The following is a 22,798-nucleotide window of genomic DNA, read 5'->3' as shown; positions in this document are numbered from 1 at the left end:
GTCAAAGGTCATGTGACATCACTTCCTGATGTGATACCGCTTCCCATGAGGCCTTTGAATATGGCTCGCTGACCCACTGGGTGATAAAAAGTTCATGATCTGGCCCCACATTCAAAAAAGTTGGACACCTCTGCTATAGAGAAACCTACTCAGAAGTGGACAAGAGGATTTTTAAGCCATTAGCACACAAAAAAACCCCAAGAGTTAAACTGGTACGGTTGGAAGTAAGTCACTCAGACACATGAAAGATCAAGACCTTGAATTCTATAGGAACCTCACCATGAGGGGTAATGAAAAATTGCCAAAGCAGCACTGAAAAAAACAAATGTAAGTGAAAGAACAAAGGGAGACAGAATGAAAAGGCAGGGATAGTGATAAAAGCAATTAAAAGGTTAAGAAAAAAAGTAAGAAGGGGGTAAAAGATAGAGTAGATCTGGTCAGGAGCAGTTCATGTGAGATTTCACTGTAATTTCATTAAAAAGTCAAGAAGACAGAAACTAAAAAAAAAAGAGGAAACGGATTCTCTTTTATATAATGTTCTTCACAGATAATATCTAATTTTTCAGCTTTGATTACAAAATAAAAAGAAGTTTTAAGAGAACACTCAAAAAATAAGAGAGAGAGAGAGAAAGGATTTCAAACAGAACAGCATAAAGTATAAAAGCAACCTCTCTCTGAAGAAAATCATGAGAAGTTCAACAAAAAGGTAAATCAAAAGTTTTGAAGAGCAACAAACTATTGTTAAAGTATGTAAATTACTTGGTACTATCATTAAATACAGTTGGAAGTTAAAAACGTAAAATATTAAGCTTATTAATATGGATAAACAATGCATGAATGAATGAATACATGGCCTTCAGTCTTATAATAGGCTGAGACCATTTATACGTATAAATGAATGAATGAATGAATAAATTTTCAAGAATGATCAGCATTCTTATCAGCTTCCTGCATTCTAAAGCTGGCTTATCATTCTGTTGATTAATTCTTCATCTAACAACCTATAATTCTAGTTGCTGTTTTACTATTTAAGGACCAGAGTTTAAATTAGGCATTCAGGGGAGTGCCAGATGCTGAACATCTCTCAAAATGTTACTACTTCATCCAAATGCCTGAAGGAAAAAAACTTACAAATATCTGGCCAGACATCCAACAGAGAAATACATTATTTATATAGATAAGCCATGGCCAAATCCAAATTGTTTTGAGCCACCCTCTCAGCCTCCACCTTTTTAGTAGCTTCTAGTCCCTGCTTCCCCAACAGTCAACTCTAGGCAGTTATTCAGAATCAGAGGATGGGAAAACAAAAGCACCTTATTAGTTCATAAAATAGCCCCTAACTTTAAATTAAAAAAACAAAAACACAACAACAGTAAATGCATCCAAATTAAAATTCACTAGAAAATATTGTTTTAGAAAGTCACCCTAACAGGGATTTAGGCTTCAATTCTGGGCACTTATGCATGTTTGCACATCTACTCATCCACCACCCACATGCTTATCTTTAAAGCTTTTGAGTAGCCAGGGCTTTGGGTTGCACTGGTGCAAGAATATATAAAATTCAGGTGCAAGACAGTCACTTTCAAAAAGGAACTTGTACTGCACACACAACACTAGTTTGATTGCAGTACTTTAAATAGCTAAGTAAGTATCAAGTAGCTTAAGAAGAGCAAGGATCCTCACCAAAATCTGCAAACACCGATTGTCCAATAATCATCATATCTTCAGGTTTTTTCTTTGTTTTAGTGACTTCGGAGAAATTCCCATCCTGTCAAATATAATAAACATACGCTATGAAAAGGTACATTAATGGAGTATAAACAAGTCAATGAAAGTTTACATTGTGAACTGGAGATAAGAAGCGACTTAAAAAAAATAGAGAAGTAGTTGATAAAATACAACTTTAAATAGAGCAACACTATTATTTAGACACTCTGGGCCTTCTAAACAGTTGTGCACACACACACACTCTCAATGAAATCAGACTTAATTCATGAATAAGAGACCACATATTTGGAGTTGCTTGTAGGAAAAGAATTATTTTACTGGTAAAATCTTATATACCAAGGTGAAGCTTCTAGTTTAATGAAGCTGCTTTAGTGAGGCAGAAGTTACCTTTCAGAATATTCTTATTATACTATACCACCAACCAGGGGGCTTGTTTCATTCCCATGCATCACATGAAATTATGATACATTATATGAAACATGATCCTGTGGAACGGCAAATATCTTTCCCATCATACTGAAACAAAGTGGAGAAACTGGCTATACCACACGCCTCAGATGCTGAGCAAGTGTTTAAAAGGCAAGTTTGTTTAACCAACTAAACAGACTAGAGGCTCAAACACTTCAATCAGATCACTGAGAATTCTGAACACGAGTGCTTATCCATTAACTCAGAGTTCTCTGTCATAAACTGTTTCCAGATTGTATTACCACTTATTTGCGCATTTGTGTGGTTAACTTTTCTTTGTATTTTTCTTTTGTTTATAAATAAAATAAAGGTAACTTAGTAAACTGCCATATGGTTTTTAATTTTCTTAGAACAACATCCTTCCTGAGCGGTATTTCATGTTTAAACCATAATTTTATACAGTATTCAAACATTCAATTTTTCTGTATTTCTGACAGAAGCACCTGTTCAGCAGAGGTAATTACAACTCTGCAGATAAGTTTATAGTCTTTCCATGTTGACCAATGCTTCTATTACATATGCAGATTTTAATTTTAGAGATTACTTATGTCAAACAGCAAAACTCTAAAATTATTTTTTACTGATGTGGTCACTAAAAAACCTGCAATTAGGTCTCAGATTATGCAAGTAAGTGCATGTTATAAATGGCAAAGAAACTAAACTATTGTAGTTAATGTAAAATCCATTGTCATGCACTTTCTTCTCTAGCATGCCACTCCATTTCCTACAGCTAGAGTTAGCATTTCAGCAACGTACAAGTACATGAAACTCATCATTCTATAACAAATGTTTCATATAAACATAATTCTGAGCACTCTTCAGACCGCTTAACAACTTTTTTCCCTGTGCTCCCTCCCCAGTCAACCTCTCAAGTTGGCTTTCTACACCTAAGACACGGTTCTTCTTTTCCTGCAGGTACTGTCAGGTCCCCTAGTATTTTCTGGTGACACTCACTGCCTCTTAAGCTGCTGCTGACAAGTTCACATGTTCTGGATTGAAGGCATGATTTTTGTATGATTTTAAATATTTTATTTAAAATTTTAAGAAGGCCATAAAAATCCATTTCTATTTACATTTATTACCCACAGAATTTATGACACTGACTTGCTTTTTAATAACTGGTGTTAATTTTCTTGGGAGGTGGCATCTATTAGGGCTGTGTGAAACGGCTGTGTTTTGATTCGGTTTTGGATTTGGCTGTTTTGGAGGACAGTGATTCATTTCAGTGTTTCAGATTGTGTTCCTGTTTCGTTTTGGCTGAATCTGTTTCAAATGGGCTGTAAGGCAAGCTTTGCACAGCCCTACCCAGCTGGGCAGGGCTTGGGGCCCCAGCAGGGAGCAGGATGGGGCCGTGGGTGGCACATGCAGGTGAGGAGATGCCGGTGTGGATCTCTGATCCCTGTCACACTGGGTTGCGGGGCAGGGAAGCAGTGCAGAGCGGCGAGCAAGCTTGCTGGTCCCTGCCGTGCAACTCAGCTCCCCAGGGAGCAGAGATCTGCGCTGGGGTCTCCTCGTCACTGCTACCAGCCCCGTGCAAGGTACTTGACACACAAACTTGCATGGTTTGTACTCATTAAAAGATATTTTAATATATATAATAAATTTAACTGCAAATATCCTCTTACTCTCAAGTTTTCCCAAGGTTGAGGAAGAGTAACTAGTTTACTTATGGCAAAGATTTTAATAAAAACCTTATTTATCAGCTTTAATTACATATTAAATATGAGAAATATTCCCATTTCTGAATGATCTTAATGCCAAACAACCATTTGTTGCACTACAGAATGTATTATTTAACATAGATAGTGTGTTTTAGTCTTCTTGAGTCATCCACAATGGATGTTCATTTGGTCAGGTTGGGACAGGATTTCATTTCTGCATTTGTAACTTAAATACAGCCTATTTCTTGTTCAAAGTTTTGCAGTCTGTAAATTATTCAAGTTCGCAAATGAATCAGAAGTGGCTACTGTGTGAATAAAATTGAGAACCAATGCCTTGCTTGACTGAATCTTACCAGGAAAACCATAGTGTTCTTTCAAACAAAAATGAATATATTACACAAAACAGAATCTAGTGTGCAGAAACATAAATCTCTCTTGGAAATCAAGTAATTATTACAGGTTTTTTAATGCATTGATATGTAGTCATAAAGTTTCAAGAAAAAAATCCCTTATTTTTATATCTATCAAATATCTGTGTGTATTTTTATATCTATCAAATATATTCCTTATTCTACATAAGGGGAAAAAAATGTTAACAAACAAGGATGCAGTTGTGGATAGTCACATGGCTGCAGATGTAGTTAGGAAGTCTTCCTTGTCTGCTTAGATCTGCTGCAGCAGCTGTACAGGGAACTGTTCCAACTGCTGGCTGAAGTGTGAGGGCCAGAGTTATGGCTGGTACTGAAGCTATTTTTGGATTTGTATGGACCCTGGTAAAATAAGTGCAGCCTTACAGCAGGCCTTTCCACCTAACTTAGAAGGAGAGCCCAGGGAGACAGTCCATAATATGAGGTCTATGCTATCAAAGAATTTGATCACCAGGGATCCTGGCTTTCTCTGTTTAAAAATCCCAAATTCTCTGATGGAAAATACAGATTTTGGGGGTTTCAATGATGAAAATATCTATATCTATCTCAGCATATTGGAGCTGCTCATCACCCCAAAGCAGTAGTGGGGACAGCTACAGCTGGACCCACTTCCTAGTGATTGAAGGGGTCAGAGGGAGCTCTGATTTTTCTGTGATAAAAAAACCCAAAATCAAACGCCAAAATATACAGGCATTTAGCACTTATTTTATTATAATGATTGAGGCACTGAGGGACTTTCAGATGACTTTAGAACTGTAAATATATCAATAAAACATTGTGTTCAACTGATATAGATATCTATCTATAGCTAGCTAGCTAGCTAGCTAGATATAATAAAATACATTCAAAATACCTACATATTTTGGCATTTGATTTTGGGGTTTTTTTAATCATGGAAAAAATCAGAGCTCCCCCTGACCCCTTCACTCACTAGGAAATGGGTCCAGCTGTGGCTGTCCCCACTGCTGCTTTGGGGCAATGAGCAGCCCCAATATGCCAGTGCCCTGCCCCTGTCCATCTCAATACCCCTCGCTCCTGACCCACTGCCCCCCATTCTCAACTCCCCTGTGTGTGGAGTGGGGGCCAGGGCAGGGGTATTCAATCAGAAGTAATGTCATAGACTATATGTTGTGGGGAGGGGACATTTCTCCCTGGATTTCTACTCCACAGCAGGCATGGGGCTTCAGCTTGACCAGACTGGCATGGGTAGGAGCCGAATCTGTAGCCCAGAGGGTGGGACCCAGCACTAGAGAGCATAGCAGGGCAGTGAGATGCACTGCTGCCACCACCTGGACCCCATGTGCTAACTGCACCACCAGCAGTGCAAGGAGTAATGGATGGGGTGAGGGCACATTAAACTCATCGCCTCCCTTTCTCAGCCACTCGCACACTGGGCTGGCGTGGCCCAGCCACTGCCACTTTTCCCCTCAGGCCACTCATGATGCCCCCTACCCCACCTCCCCTCCAGGGTAAAGCCACAGCCCAACATGCAAGCATCTGGCAGTGGGAGGAGGTTAAGGATAGTACAGATCCTCCTCATCTGTTACTCCTCACACTGCTGGTGGTACAGCTGGCACAGGGGTCCTGGTGGTGGCAGCAGCTGCAACAAGTCTTGCTGCCCTGCTTCTTGTGCCAGGTCCTGGTCCTTCTGTCTGCTGGCTCACAGAGGCAGCCCCTGGCCATACCAGTCCAGCCAGGCTGCAGCCCCATGTCCACTGTGGGCACAGAAAATCTGAGTGAGGGCCATGTGCCCCCTCCCTGTTCCCCTGACACATTCCCACTGCCTATGCCCCCCACCTACAAAACTTACCTAGAGGAGTTGCTCCCTATCAGGCTGCCTGGTTGCTACATGCATGTGTGCATACGCACACATGCATGTGGTAACCCCTGCTTGAATGGCATCTTCCTGATCCCTCCAGCCCCTTGCAGACTGGAACTGTCAGCTTGCAAGGAAAAACTTGTGGTTTCCTGCTTTTTTTCCCCTTCTTTAAAAGAGAATATATGTATTTTTCCACAGCAAATAAAAAACCTGGATCTCTGTTGATCATTCAAGTACAGGATTTTATGGTCGTAATGCCCAAATCAAAATAATACATTTTTTCAAGAAATAGTTTCCTACTGTTTTCAGATATTCATAGACAATCAATAAATATGCTATAAAAATCAAAGGGAGTTAGGCATCTAACCAGTTTTTGCATTTTTAAAGGCCTCGTAGAGACATTCAGTTTCTCCTGGGAGTGTTGCTGCTCTCCCAGGAAAAACCACGAGTATATAGATATTCAGGCTTTTTTCTCCCCCAGAGTAAAAATGGCCACTCCAGGAAAAAAATAATTTGGGAATAACCAGAAGTAAATCACTCCTGGAAGAGTTTCTTCTGGGACAGCAAACATCTGTACATGCTATGGCTTCTCTCAGAAGACAACTTGGTCCTCAAGCATGCCCCATCCTACCAGGGAAACAGTGTGTCACTTGCTGGATTGGGCTGCTCCAACAGGGTGGAAAACACCCCACTTCATAATCTCCATTGTACTGTAAGGAAGCACAGGCTGACCATGGTCAGCCAATCAGGGCTCCCATCTGTTGCCAGGCAGGTTAAGGGAGCCCATAGAGCATGCCAAGATGTGTGAACTGGACCCCACTCTGGCTGCAGTGTCAATACTGCAAGCTTTCTACTTGTAAGGGCCTCAGAATTCAAATGTCTATACATGTGGCCCTAGGTAAGAATTCTACCAGAACAAACCTGGGAGAATTCCTCCAAATTATTTGAATGTGCGTATCTAACCTAAAAATCCTGTGGCTGCCCATCTGCATCTTTAAGCAACTAAATAAATTTGAAATTCTGTTTCATAACAAATCAGAAATAATTCATTGCTTCATTAAATTTGATACTTAAGTTCATCACAACCTGTTAAGCATTTTAAACTATTTTTCCTTTAAATAACTGTTTTCAACCAAAAATAAAGTTTTTTTTTTTAAAGTTGATTCCACATTCTATTCAAGTACATCTAGACACAAAAGTGCCCAATAAAATAAACACCCTAATAAATAAGAAAAGTGTCATTCACCATTTTCTACCATAATAAAAAGATAAAAATTAAGGAACCGAGAACACATTTATTAGCCTAAATAACGACTTACAAGAAATGCATGCAACAATCTTGCTAATTTTGGTTAGCAAAAAAAAAAAAAATACTGTAGGATTTAGTGTAAGGCTGCATTTGGTTGCAAATCAATGTATTTTAATAGAGTTGTTGATCCAGCGGCTGTTCCAATTATACAGGTGGCCCAATTCAAAGCTTTAAAAAGTGTCTCCTGTTACTTGTTTAATTCAGGATCTAACAAGATGATTTTAGAACACTTTGATATCAATCAGTTGAGCCTCACTGGCTGTTTTAAAGGTTATAACAATTTATATCTGAATATGATTAATATAAAAAGGTAAAACTGCAAAGGAAGTTAAGCAACCTCTCTAGCTCAGAAATGTACTCCAATAACAGCCACTCTAATGCAATTCCTCAGTATTTTGTTGTTCTGACATTACAGCAATTTACAATGCTGGATCATGACCAGGTTATGACCAGGTTGATCGCCAACAGAACAGCTTTTTGCTTCCATGCTCCCAACTGCTCAGAATTCCTCTAAGACCTTTGTATAGCCAGCAACAGTAAGAACATTTTTATAGCAACAATTATATTTTATTTTAAGTCTATTCAAGCTTCCCCATAATGTTTTATATTAATTATTAAAAGCCCATTTGGAAGAAGTCATTCTTTGACATGCAGACCAATTGAAAGTAAATGGTCAAAAATGGCTTGAACTAAAAAAAAAAAAAGAGAGAGATTATATGCTTGTAGCTTGGTCTTAAACTTTTTTTTTTTTTTTTTTACAGGATTTTGAACTATTACAATATCTACTTGAGAGATTAATATTGATAATTTAGACACATGATCTAAAGGGAAAAGTGAGCTTTCTATGCCTATCGCACATAAAAGTCTTTTATTCTTATCCTAATTTTTTCACCCATCTTTAAATCAAACTAAAAATATCTAAGCTTCAGGCAATGAAGAAAAAAAATACTCCTCTGAACAGCTTTTTCTTCATAAACCATCATGCTGTCAAATTAAGTGACAGTCACCCCTTACAACAGCTGACACCACCACAGGAGCCCTGTTAACATGCGCATTAGGGCAGACTGATTAGTTTAACTGGCAGTCATGCTAAAAACCTGCATAGGATCTGATGTTGAGTGAATCATCTCCTCCAGTGATATTCAGCAGTTTGAATGCAACAGTGCAACTGCACACCCTAAATGTCACCTCTTTTATTCTTTAAACTTGCATCATCAGGTGACCTCTTCACTTTATGTTTCTTTAATCTGTCTGTTTTAAGGTCGTATGTTGGCTTTACTTTTCTCCTTACCTTATTTAGCCACATCTCAAACTGAATTTTGTTGGAGTCTGATAATGTAGTAAGGAACAAATCTGAAATGATAAAATATAACAATTTTTTAAATATGTGATTATACACACGCCCATAAGTAGAACACCTATTAGCATAATTGGATTTAAAATGCATAGATTTGAGTACATGAATACGTTTTGATTGTACAAATTAACATTAATCAAAACAATGTAAAAAGAAAACTATTTTTCTCCCTTGTTCTCTACCTAGATAGACAACCACAAACACTCTTGCCTTACAATAAGAGAACACCCTGAACAAACAGGCGAATCCTTTACGTGAAATTTTTAAGTGATTATGTCAGCATAATGGCAAATGCATTTAGTGCATAAAAATGCAAGACTTGAAAATGATGACTCACTTCATCAGAACGTTAAACCTCTGCTAATCTTCATGCGTTTTAAGTTGAAAGTCAACTAATATCTGAAATTGTAATGCTTTGTCAAAAGGGCTCCTTTTCTTTTTTAAGATATTATGTAGCTTACAAAAGAGAATTACAACATAGCAATGTTTAATTTTGTCTATGGAATAGAGTTTATATGCAGGTACTGAACATGACTTAATATGAAATCAGAAAACATTAAACTGGCAAAAGTCCAGAAAAGCAAAAGAGAATCAGAGATGTTGTGAGCTTCAAGGATACCGGTTGTAGCCATGTTGGTCTAAAGGCATTGGAAGACAACTCTTGGGGTAGAGGCGATATCTTTTACTAGACAAGCTAGATAGTTGCAATATTTTTTCTTTATTTGCAAGCTTTTGGGCCCAAACATCGTTTGTCAGGCAAAGGAGAATTCAAAGATTGTAACGTTTCGTTTCTACTTGGGAGAAATTTATTGCAGAGCAGAACTAAAAGAACATATGGTTCTCCTGGGTAGGAAAGTTCATTTGTGAAAAAGCTGCTCTGGGTATGCAAATTAGGTTCAAACAAAGGCTTGAACCGGTTGTTTACCTCAAGGTCCAATGGCAGAAAGGATGCTTAATGTTACTTCTTCCTTCTTAAGTTGTGAATTTTTCATTTCAAAACGGCCAATTACGGTATCTTCCATGCTTCAGGGACATTGGTTGTAGCTGTGTTGGTCTGAAGCAGGGGTGGGCAAAATGGCTGATTTGGCCAGCAGCCAACTTCATTTCCCAGCCACCCCTGTGCATGGCTGGGGCTGGTCTCCATGGAAACCAGCCACAGCCACGCTGGCAACGTGCGCGGCAGAGCAGGTCAAAGGGCTGCTCTGTAGCTCCTGAGATCTTGCAATGGGGGCAGCTTGCTCTGGAGCAGGGGCACAGCCGCGATCCCTTGCTTGCATGGCCTTACCCAGAGCATGGAGGCTACAGATTGAGGCTCTGCCCTGACTCCAGAGCAAGCTGCTCTCATCTTAAATTCCTGGCAGCTCCAGAGCAGACCCCTGCCCTGCTCTGCCACCCACCCTGCCAGTGTGGCTGCAGCTGGTCTCCATGGCAACCACAGCCTTGAACTTTCCCATGCACCTGCAGCTGGGGTCTCCATGGAGACCAGCCCCACCCATGCGCAGAGGTGGCTGGGAAATGGAGTCCACTGACAACCAGATCCCACCCATGGGCCAAACTTTGCCAGTCCCTGGTCTAAAGGCATAGGCAGACAAAATTTTTGAGGTAGAGACGATATCTTCTATTAGACCAAGCAGATAGTTGCAAACATTTTTGTTCTCTTTATTTGCAATGTTTCAGGCCCAAAACACCCTTTGTCAGGTAAAGGAGAATTCAGAGATTGTAAAATTTCTCCCAGGTAGAAATGAAACTTCATATTGCGCAGGAGAACTTAAAGATGGTATGGTTCTCCTTGGTAGGAAAGTTCAATTGTAAAAAAGTCTGCATGCTCACAAGAGCAGCCTTTTCACAAATGAACTTTACCACCCAGGAGAACCACAGCATCCTCTTTTAGTTCTCCTGTGTAACAGGAGAAACTTAACAAGAAAGAAGCAAAATTTAGTAACCTGCATGCCATCGGACAACTGAGGTAGACAACCTGCTCCAGCCTTTGTTTGAGCCTAATTTGCATACTTGCAGAGCAGCTTTTTTACAACTGAACTTTCTTCCCCAAGAAAACCAGATCATCTTCCAGTTCTCCTGTGCAATATTAAGTTTAATTTCTACCTGGGAGAAATTTTACAATCTTTCACTTCCCCTTTGCGTGACAAAGGGCGTTTGGCCCCAAAAGTCTGCAAATACAGACTTTTTTTTGAAGCTCAAAAATTTTGTCTGCCTTGTGAGCTTCAGTTCTCTTATTCAGCAGCTAACAGGCACAGTGCATGACCAGCCCAATCCAACTCCCCCTAAAAGCAGCAAATCAGTGGAAACACTTAAGGAGTCAAATGGGGATTCTCAGAAGAGGAAGGGAATGACCTTAACAAACAAGCCCACATAGGTCCTGTTCACATTACTGATTTAATAAACTTTTTAACTAATTACCAACAATGTTGGTTAAATGCTGTTTGCATCTGCACTCTACTTTGCTAATATCTGATTAGTAACCCATGCTATTTCACCTTTAACAGGTCAGAAGGCAGAGTAAAGATGCACCTTTATAGACTAAACTAGCTAACTGCCCATCAAGAATGATGCGGGGGGGCAGCTGGGGACGAAGGTCTGCATCCAGCCCCGCCCCCCTCACCTTCACGGCCAGGCCCGCTCCGCCTCTCCCCCCCACTGCTCCAGGGCTGGGGCCAGGCCAGGGCCAGGGCCAGGGCCAGGCTGCCCCCCTCCCATTCTGCTGGCCCTGACCCCTGCCAGGGGGTGGAGTGGAGACAGAGGCCCTGTGCCAGACTCACTCCCCCCACCCTTGCCCCCGCCACTTTGGGGCCAGGGCCGCTCCCCCCACCTGAGGGGCTGGCAGGGACGCCCCTGCTCCCCTCATCCATCCCCACCCCCCTTGCTGTGGCAACCCCAACCCCCTTCCCTCCCCCTCACGCCACCACTGCCTCCTCCACGGAGCAGGCGGGTGCTCCCTTTCCCCCCCCCACCACTCTGCCATGGGGCTGGGCCTGGCCCCCCCACCTCCCCGCCAGTGTCTGCTCTGCTGCCTTCCCCTGTGTCCCCATCATCATGGCGGTGCTCCATTGCACCACCACCTCCTGTCCAAACGCTCTATTCATACTCTGACTGGTTGTTTCCGTCAGCCAATCAGAGTGCAAATAAAGTGTTATGTACAGACAGACTACAGCTTTTATAATATTAAAATAAGACATAACAAAAACAACAAGCTTTTGTGAACCCCAGTTCATCTCTCTCTGCCTCCAGCTCCCTGGGTGCGTCTACATGAACCGCCCACTGCGCAGTTGTTACTGAGCAGTCATTTAGTACTTGCATAACCGGTGTTACTGCGCAGTAACATCCCGGCATAGTTGCCTAGTGACGCTTACTGCACAGTAGCTTGTTATTACTACACAGTAGCGTTGTGTCATGGTTTGTAATGTGCTACTGCGCAGTAGGCATCTCGGGTAGATATGGTCTCTCATTAAGTTAATCTACAAAGATACCCATCTACCCTGCCTTCTGACCGACTTCACACTAACATGGCTAACTTTCTCTCACCTTTAACATATACCATATTAGTCTTTATAACCTGGCTGGCATTTTTTAGTATAGTTAAAACTTTTTACTGAAGCCAATCAACCCAGTTCTCCTTCACCAGAACTGCAGCACATCTGAAAGTGTTATACCACTGCTATTGGTAAAGGTTTTGGTGCATATATTTCACGACTATTGCCAATACTGTGACAAAATGGGATAACTGCCAACACAAACAGTCCAACTGCTACTATGAGCTGAAAAGCTGCATGGTGGAACCAAACAAAACCATTTGTTATAAATGGGTTAAAGTAACTGTGTTGCTATTTTTGTAATAACCCTCACGTAGATAAAGCTAGATTCAAAGGTCAGATTTGTAAATTATGAATTATATCTAAGGATGCTATTTAGTTCTTTTTTTTTAATTTAAGTTATATATTTGTTCATTTTTAAAGTAGCACTAGATTTTCACATTTAAAACAGTAACAAAATAATTTTAAAATATGTAATGAAATAGCATAGTTCTGCATTAAAAAATGACTATCACCTTTGATAACATTATAAGATAAAACCACAATTTCTTGAACTTTTTTGGTTTAAAAAAAGGAGAAAAAAGTGCTGCTGTGTGGCTATATAGAGCAAATGACCTATGGTAGATAAACAGAGATAGCAAAGATGGAGTGCCCTTACTAAAGTTCTTAGAAATTATACTAACAGTACTGAGAATTTAAGTGTAATAAAAGTTACACATCTCTCTTCCTTTGAGTCTTTTATAAGTGCTTATATATGCCTTTTTACAGCATCATTGCCTTATTAACACAAACCACATACTTCCATTATATATAATTGTATATTCACAAACAGGAGGGAAATAATGAATCTGTAAAAGCCTTCTGAACACAATTCTAAGAACACATTCACTAGCATGAAAATTAAGGATCTACTCAATGTGTGGCTGACTCCCCCAAAAGGATGTGAAAATCTCTTTGACAAAATTAAAGTCAAACACTTAGATTTTTGATAAACAAACATGAATGCCCCTTACACCATTTCATATTTTAATATATCAACCTAAAACTATTCAGAGAAAACAACTGATAGGGAAGATCAATACCAGTCTCTGCACTTGTAGAAGTTTGGATTTTAAAAAATCTCATTAAGTACAAAAGTCAATAGGAATTTAGAAGCGTCCCTATCTTATTTAAAGCACAACAGAGGCTGCATATACACATGGAAGTAATCCATAAGAATTCTCCCAGGTTTGTTTCCCTGGTAAAGACACTTACCCAGAGCCGTATACACAGACATTTGAATTCTGAGGTCCAGGAAGAGTAGAGAGCTTGTAGTGCTGACACTGTGCACTACAGAGTACTATGTACTATTCACAGTACTAAACCATGCAAGTTGATATAAAACGTCCATCCAACACCATGACTCTTACCCACTGTAGAGTTAGTGAAAATTTTTATTTTGGTCTTGAAGCTAAACATTACTATGAATGATGCAAGTCTGACTATAAAAATATGCAGAAACAGCATATACAATCACATATTACATGCTAAAAGCCTGAGCCTTTAAAAAGTACTTTAATGAACTGAGTATTTTAACAAAAGAGAATTACAATCAAGTGTTCTGGACTTACCCAATGCCAAAATTGCATCTTTTGCAAGTTAAAAAGCCCATTACTAGAGGTGCATTGATACATCGTTTCATAACATATTGGCACCAATAAAAGCAAAACTGACATGATTGGCAATCAGCTTTTTTTGCCTGATGCGGCTGATAATGTCATTGCATGCATGCGCACAGCCCAGCAGCTTGGAGAGCAGTGTCTGGCTGGTAAGTCTGTGAAGGAAAAGGGGTGGGGGGGCAGATCAAGGCCCCCATGGTGAGGGAGGGAGTGGGGCTTGGGGCTGGAGCTGGTACAGAGGCAGGCACTGCCCAGCCGAGGCAGGGCAGAGTGTGGGATGGAGTCATGAGTGAGCCCTGGGGGAGGCACAGAGGGACAAGCTGCCCCCTGGACCTGTGCATGGGGTGAGGACAGGCTGCCACTGAGAGCTGGGGCCAGGAATGGTGCCAGGCTCTTCCCAGCGGTGAGGTGGGGCTGGGCCTGTGTGTGGTGAGGACAGCAGCAGTACTGGGAGAGGGGACTACAGGGCTGTGGCCACCCCAGAATTTGTCATAGGCCCCCACAACACTGCCCTCCCAGCACCACAGCTGCCCACCCAAAGCTTAGCCCCACCCCCCACCAGGAAGAGCCTGGGGCCTCTCCTGGCCCTAGCTTGCAGCAGCAGCCCACCCTTGCCCCATGCACAGATGTGGGGAGCACATGCCTCTCCGTGCCTCTCCCGGGATGCGCCAGTAAACCAATTCATCCAGAAAATCCTTGGACAGGCTGCTTGTGGCTGTCCCCTGAACCGCCCTGCTCTGGCTGGGCAGCACCTGCCTCTCCCCCAGCCCTACTCCCTCCCTCACCATAAGGGCCTTGATCTGTCATCTCCCTCCAGCCCTTTCCACCCCCCCCATCCCCTCAAGACTTACCAGCCTGATGCTGCTCTCCAAGTAGGAATGAGATTGGTATTGGCTGATATGGCTCGTTAATAATTGGCCCCAAAAATCTTTATCTGTGCACTCCTACCCATTATTAAATTATATTGATGACTTAGGTATGATCCCTTTCATCTCACAAACTGTTGCCTACTTACGTTTTATGGTATGAACTCAATATTCCGTTTGAAAATCACTGTATTTATTTCTATATGGCTTGTTCATTTAATTGATATTAAAAATACTGTCTTCACATGGCTCATCCTGTTTCTGAATATTTTATTTTTCCAGGATTGTTCTAGAATAGACTGGGCTTCAGCATGGGTTGCTCAAGTGCTAGTGATATTGCTTGCTTTAATAAGTGTAATTTACTGTGTGTACTCTTGAAGGTTGGCATTTTCTAACTGCTTGTAATGAATGGCAATAGATTTGCAGAAAGCTAGTTTTTTTCTTATATAAAAATCAATAAAGAACTTCAAAAATTTCAGCCTGGTACACAGTAAATCAGTTATGTTATACATCACTCAAAATATTTCAGAATAGGAATAGAGAGATGTTCAGCAGTGTGACTAATACTGGGAACCACTATACTACAAGACGACAAACTAATAACACAAAAGAGTCTGCATATAAAATTCAGGAGGATGGCATCAGAATCAGAAGTAGCTCAAAAATAAATCAACTGCTGAAAAAACTAGATAGCAAAATAATATAATAGTTGGGATGTCACCCAGCTTAATAATAAAAACAAAGAACACATATTAAGCTACCCGGTGTGCGGGAGGAATAAATTAGAAGATTAAACATGAGTCAAACTATGAAGAGCTAATGAAAAGATGATAATTTAAATGTCTACAATTTTTTCTATGTTAAATAAAAGCACAGAGGTGCTTACAGTTTTACAATCTTTGTTCAGTTATACTACATTAGGTTATTGAGAGTGGGCTTGTCTCACTTTTTGGAATCAGTAAGCATCTTGGAATAAAGTTTTCAGATGAGGCAGTCTAAAACTATTCCTGTATGGCTTAAACCAGGGTCTCAAACTCATCTTATTTGTGTAGGGCTGGTATGTAAGCTGGATAGGGCCCACAGATTCCCCAACCCCAACCCCTTTTCCTTCCCTTGCTCCGTTCCCCAGCATACCTGATCCAGGAGCCACTCCAGCTAGTCTGGGACCTACACTGCATGGGGTATGTGGACCTACATCCAGAGTAGCTGGAACGGGCTCCATGTGCAGCATAGTCCAGCTACAGTAGCTGCCACACTGCACGGTGTGGCCACCTTGGTAACCCCAGGATCCCCTGCACACAGCACCTACTCCAGGTGGGCTGGGGGATCCATACTGCAGATAGTGCTTGAAAGTGCCATGAGAAAAAGGCCATAGAATCTTTAAGATCTAACCACCAAATAGTAATAAAACCAGCAGATAAAGGAGGAGCCATAGTCATCCTAAACCGTGAAGACTACATAAAGGAAGCCAACAGACAGCTCTCTGATACCACCTACTACAAAGAACTACAAGATTCTACTCCCCTTTTCACCAAAAAACTCAACAATATCATCAAATCATTTCCATCAAGACTACAAGAAAAACTACAGACCTTGATCCCCCCCCACTACCTAACCCAGGGACTTTTTACATGTTCCCTAAAATCCACAAACAAGGGAACCCTGGCAGACCTATCATATCCAACCATGGGACCCTAACTGAGGAAATATCAGGTTTCATTGAATCAATCCTAAAACCACTCGTCACCCACAGAGCAAGTTTTGTACAAGACTTTCTACGGAAACTTAAAAACATAGACCACCTTCCCAGCAACACACTCCTAGCCGCTATGGACGTTACCAGTCTATATACCAACATCCCACACCAGGATTGCATCCAAGCCTGCCTTACATATCTACAGGAACAAGATTACAACTCAGAATGCAGACACAAAGATATTACTGACCTTATACACTTCATCCTCACACACAACAATTTCACTTTTAATAACCAACACTTCCTCCAGAGGATTGGAATAGCTATGGGCACTAAAATGGCCACACAGTATGCCAACCTTTTTATGAGCCACCTGGAAGAAGACTTCCTTAAGAACAGCTGTGATATACAGCCAAGCCCTCAGATACCACTGAATTTGCACTGAAGAGAACACCCGGGATTGCCACCTCACCAATCTTAAAAAGGTTTTCACCCAACGAGGACACTCCTCCAGAGAGACAGATCGCACGTTTGAAAGAGCCACCCGGATACTATGTGAAGAACTGCTGCAGTACAGAAGAAAACCCCCCACAAATCGCACACCGCTGGTTATGACATATCACCCCTCCCTTGAACCTGTACGGAAAATCCTCAAACAATTGCAACCCATTCTAGAAAGAGACCCTATTCTTAAAAAGATCTTCCCAGAGCCACCCATCCTAGCCTTCAAACAAGCACCGAACCTCGCTAACCTCATCACCAGAAGCAAAACTTCCTCAAGCCCAGAACACACCAAAAGGATACAGACTGTTCCATGACAAGAAATGCAAAACCTGCCAACACATCTCCACCACCCCCACAATTACTATACCCCACAACACAGCCATCAGCATTCCTGGATCTTACAGCTGCACCTCCAGAAATGTAATACATCTCCATTCAATGCACCAAATGTCCTGATGAAAAATATGTGGAAGAGACCAGACAACAACTGCGCACCAGAATGAACGCACACCTGAAATCTATCAAAGACAGAAATACCCAATGACCTGTGGGGGCACATTTCTCACAAGAAAACCACTCTCTCTCCAATCTCTCAGTCCTGATCGTCAAAGGAAACTTACACAACACTTCCCAGAGACGAGCTTATGAACTCCACTTCATCAACCTCCTGGATACTAAAAATCATGGACTAAATATAGACATTGGATTTATGACACATTATAACCTGCCTGACATCTGACTCCCCAGGTCTCTCTCCACTTTCATCCCCCTTCTCTCTCTCTCTCCACCCCCTCCCCCTGCCTGTCTCTCACCCACTGACTCCTCAATCTACATTTTCACGGACTACCTGTCTTGTATGCATACCAGCCCAACTGCTGGCTTCTTTACTTTTCATTCCATCCAGGAAGAGCGCACACCAACTGCTGAAACTTCCTTAGCCTGACAAAGGGTTTTTGAACCCGAAAGCTTGCTTAATAACTATTCTCCAACCATTTGGGTTGGTCTAATAAAAGATATCAGATTCACCCAAGGAACCTCGTCTGCCTTAGACCAACATGACTACAGCCTACACCCCTGAAAGTGCCATGTGCAGAGAGGGTCTTGGAGTGGCTGGCACAAGTGCCATGTGCAGTGGCACAGTCCAGCTGGGGTGGCTGTTGCGCACAGCATGGCAGCTGCTTCAACTGGAACATGCAGCACATGATGCCTATCCAGCTCATTCTGGAAAATGTGCTGCACAGATAGCATGGGTATCCATCCAGTTGAAGTGGCCACCAGATCTGGTATGCTGGGGGGAGGTGAGGGAAGAGAAGGGGGTCTGTGGGTGGGATCCAGCCTGCAGACCTGCCCAATGGGTGCAAGTCATTCCCTGGGTGGGTCTGATCAGACCTAGGGGCAGCACTAGGGGTCAGATGGCAGGGCTCTGCAGGATGGACCCAGCCTTTGAGCCATAAGTTTGACACCCTTGATTTATACAGAGATTGAGGTACAGGAGAAAAAACAATGGCCCACAATGCAGCTACGTCACAAGCACTTAGCCCACTACTCTAAAAGGTTGAGTTCCACTGGTTTTTACATGTGTTTTTCATAGCTCTGTCATCAGAACTATGCTGGTTAGGGACATGAAAAAAACCCATATTCTACAGTTGATGTTGTTCTACCAGCAAAATTCCTGGGACAGACCATGCCTTGCTGGCAGTTTTCTGCTCTCTGGTAAAGCTTATATAGCTGTGGCAGGAAAAAAAAAGTTCAATGACCTGTATCCACAGTGGGGTTTGAGCTGCCTTAGTACTGCTGCTATGTGGTAGCAGCATGGTGGTTTATGACCTTGACATTTGGAAGGTGCTCTCTGTAAAAATAGGACAGGGGGTTTTTTTTTGTTTTTTTGACAGCTAACAATCTTTAAATTTCTGCAAATTCTGATAGCACCATCAGGACTCAAAAATGCTTCACATGAACTGGGCTCAGCCCAGAGACCTGTGTCTAGCATATCTAGTATATAGAGTTTAAACTTTGGTCTATCATATTCTTTCTCCAAAAATGAGTCCAGGTTTTAAAGCCAATGAAAAGGAGCTAATGCAGTTAAAAGGATAAACAAATCTCCTTTATGCAGTAGACAAATAGCATATGAAACATACAACAGTACAACATAATGCAGTCTCTTAGGATACTCATTTAGGTAATATTCATGTTTGCAGACTTGGAACTATTTTTCTCCAAGTTGTAAGGGAGAAAAAAAAAAAAAGGAACCTACAAGGCCACCAGTTTAAATATTCTACCTACCCTGATACTCATTGTCTCTAGTAATGACACACTTACTACAGATATGTACTGGGAATGACAATTTTAACTTGATACACAACTAATCAATCACATATTTCTTTTCTCTTCTTTCCACGAATTAGTAGAGGCCAGCAACTTTTCTCTCCCTGGTGCACTGAAATTTTGTACAATTGTGGTTTTTCTTTATGGACGGAAAGCTATGACTATGAGGAATTCACAGAACTGTGTTCATCTTAAATAGTCTGGCACTATTATTTTTATTAGTGGTGAAGGAGAGGGTTGGTGGATGACAGGAGATTAGAGGGAGTGTGGACAGAACATGCGAGTATCTAATATTTGTGTTACAAACTGGTATTTTTATTAAGAGTACACGGGTTATTCAGACGTATACATATAACCCAAGATTTAAACTAAAAAAACCTGACATCTTTAAAATGAAGATGGTTTTGTCTCCCCCCTCTCTTTTAAACATTTTTAACTACATTTTTCCAAATTTACTATTAGGTAAGTATAACACAAATCCCAAGGAAAAGTTTGCCATCAGCAGCCATGTTTTCTAGGCTGACCCATGTCTTAAGGCTGTCAGTTTTGCTACAATTTGTGTCAAGCGGCAAGCAAATAGTACTGCATGTTCATATTTCACCTTAAAAAGCAAAACCCCAAAGTATTTAGTACTGGTTAGGATGCTCTGCTCACATACTGGTAGTTATCCATCATTTTTATTTGTTTGATTATCCAATGTTTTGATTATAAACGCTGCCACTTTGTGTGTACTACCATCAAAACTATTTGCAGTATGCAGAAATGACATTTGTGGCACTACATATGGTCAAGTGAAATCCTATTCTCTGAGGAAGGAAAACAAAGCAAAACAATACCAGTGGCTTTAGCCCCCTTCCAGTGCTGCTACTGCCCACCCCAAGCACAGCCTGGCCCAGTCCCCCACCAGGAGGAGCCCAGCTTCAGCCCACCCTTGCCCCATGTGCAGATCCAGGGGCACATGCTCCCCATGCCCTCCTGGGGGGGGTGAAGCAGTGGAAGCTGCCCCCTGGATGAACCACTCATGGATCCATCCTGCAGCCCACCCCAGCTGTGCAGCACCTGCCCCAGCCCCACTTTCTACCTCACCGCTGGGGCTTCAATATGCCTCCCCCCATACCCCTTCCCCCCGCAACAGATTTAACAACTGGACCCCAGCTGCATATCAAAATCATATCAGTATCAGCCAGTATGGGTTATTAAAAATTGGCCATCAGTATCAGCCCATCGGTATTCTGCTATCTCCCTCCCCCACACCAGCCAGCCACCTCAACACCATCCCGCAAGCCACTTCGAGTGCAGTCACTTTTATCAGCATTCGCTGCTCCTGGAGCTAAGCAAGTAAGTGTGGGGAGAGATGGGGGTGTAGGTTCACTGGGGGTACCCTACCCGTGGGACATGCCTGCCTCCTCTACCCTATGGGGTGTGCCTGCCCTCCCACCCCACTTATGGGTTGCACCTGTCCTGCCTGCCCCAATCCCCTCCAGCCTTCTGGACTCCCAGCACCCCTACTGGACCCTCACCCTGATTTAGCTACATCAAGCAGCCATTTTGAATCAATTTAACCTCCCCCTAAGGCCCCCGAACGTGTGTGCTTGGGGAATAAGGGCTCCTGACACTTGGCATTTGGGCTGAAATTTTCCAGGTCAGCTTGATGCTTTAGGTTGTCTTTTTTCTAGAATGCTTCAGCCAAAATGGTTCAGTTATTTCTAAGAATGAGGCAAGCAAAAATATTTTTTTTTAGCTTGTGTTGATCATTCTCATTCTTTGAAGCAGAAATGTGAAATTTGGTAGGGAAGTGGGCCTTTTTAAAGGGATGTACTTTTTTGCTTTCCCAGTGAAAAGGAAGAAAACCCAATATACAAGTACCTCACCAGGGTCTCGCCATTCTTCTTCAGTCAACAAATACAGGTGAAACTCACTAGTAAAGAGTCCTTTTCTAGTACTGGGTGACATAGGTGACATTGCCATAAGCTATTCCAGTAACTGAAGGTACACAGGACTAAATATCTAACTCTCTTGAAGACTGACCTGGGCATAAGTCTGCTACCATGTAATAAAAAAAAACCCTACTAAATTTAGGAAATTACAAAAAGCAAATCTATATTGAAAGAATGCTGGCATTAGGATATAGACAGTACATTTTACGTTTCAGCGGATCTCGTGGGTCTGGTATTGTTTTGCTTTGTTTTCCTTCCTCAGAGAATAGGATTTCACTTGACCATATGTAGTGCCACAAATGTCACTTCTGCATACTGCAAATAGTTTTGATGGTAGTACACACAAAGTGGCAGTGTTTATAATCCAACATTGGATAATCAAACAAATAAAAATGATGGATAACTACCAGTATGTGAGCAGAGCATCCTAACCAGTACTAAATACTTTGGGGTTTTGCTTTTTAAGGTGAAATATGAACATGCAGTACTATTTGCTTGCCGCTTGACACAAATTGTAGCAAAACTGACAGCCTTAAGACATGGGTCAGCCTAGAAAACATGGCTGCTGATGGCAAACTTTTCCTTGGGATTTGTGTTATACTTACCTAATAGTAAATTTGGAAAAATGTAGTTAAAAATGTTTAAAAGAGAGGGGGTGCACTGCATACACGCCCTTCCGGGGTGCATGTAGTGGTGGGAGCCACCCCTCCCCCCCAGACAAGCTGCTTGTGGATCCATCCCACGCCCCGCCCTGGCTGAACAGTGCCTGCCCCTGCCCCAGCCCCACTCCCTACCTCAACGTAGCGGCCTTGATCTCCCTGCACTCCTTACCTCACAACCGATTTACCAACCAGACCCGGCTGCTCTCCACACTGCCAGGCTGAGCTCCTGGTGTGCTGGGCTGTGGCTATGTGCATGCATGGGGCATTTATTGGCAACATTATTGACCACATCAACCAAAGAAAGCAGATTGCCGATACTGTCAATTTTCCTTATATTGGTGCCAGTCCGATACAGGTTTGTATTGGTGCCCATCTACAAAAAACAGCCCAGTGCAGGAGGAAGTGGGGTTAAAAGAGCAGCCCCTGGGCTGGGGCCAGTGGCTGGGTATTCCCAGTCCTGAAGCTGTGCAGGAAAAGTGGGCAGAAGTTTCATATACAAGTTTGACCTAAACTGAATAAGTCTTATACTACATATAACCAGGTTCATCTTATACTGGGTTCTGTAATTTTTAGATCAGTCTGTGTGCATGGAACTTCTGAACAGTTACAGGTTTAACTGATTGCCAGTCACTGAGACCAAGCCTGTAAGTGTAAGGTCGGCACCGGGATGAGCTAAGTTTAAATCATGAGGCCATTTTGATTTAACCTCCCTGAATGTCTGTACTTAGCTTTTAAGTAGTGCTACCAGCCGTGCCTGTAAGAGTCCCACTTTGTATTAGTAAAGACAAGAAGTGATAAGAAAAGGCAACATATACATTCTGCTGCAAGCTAG

The 22,798-nt window shown here is 42.0% G+C and overlaps 1 protein-coding gene across 1 annotated transcript in view; it reads right to left on the bottom strand.

Moving 5' to 3' along the window:
* ITFG1 (integrin alpha FG-GAP repeat containing 1) overlaps positions 1 to 22,798 on the bottom strand; it is a 234,549-nt gene that overhangs the window by 172,342 nt on the left and 39,409 nt on the right. The window contains exons 7-8 of the mRNA XM_006271204.4: positions 8,705 to 8,766; positions 1,684 to 1,768 (exon numbers count right to left, since the gene is read on the bottom strand). Coding sequence (XP_006271266.1) covers positions 1,684 to 1,768; positions 8,705 to 8,766 — 147 coding nt within the window. The remainder of the gene's footprint in view (positions 1 to 1,683; positions 1,769 to 8,704; positions 8,767 to 22,798) is intronic.

The sequence above is a fragment of the Alligator mississippiensis genome, chromosome 10, assembly GCF_030867095.1.
Source record: "Alligator mississippiensis isolate rAllMis1 chromosome 10, rAllMis1, whole genome shotgun sequence".
Taxonomy (NCBI): Eukaryota; Metazoa; Chordata; order Crocodylia; family Alligatoridae; genus Alligator; species Alligator mississippiensis.
Note: the sequence above shows the minus strand (reverse complement) of the source record. Positions and strands in the feature narration are given on the sequence as shown.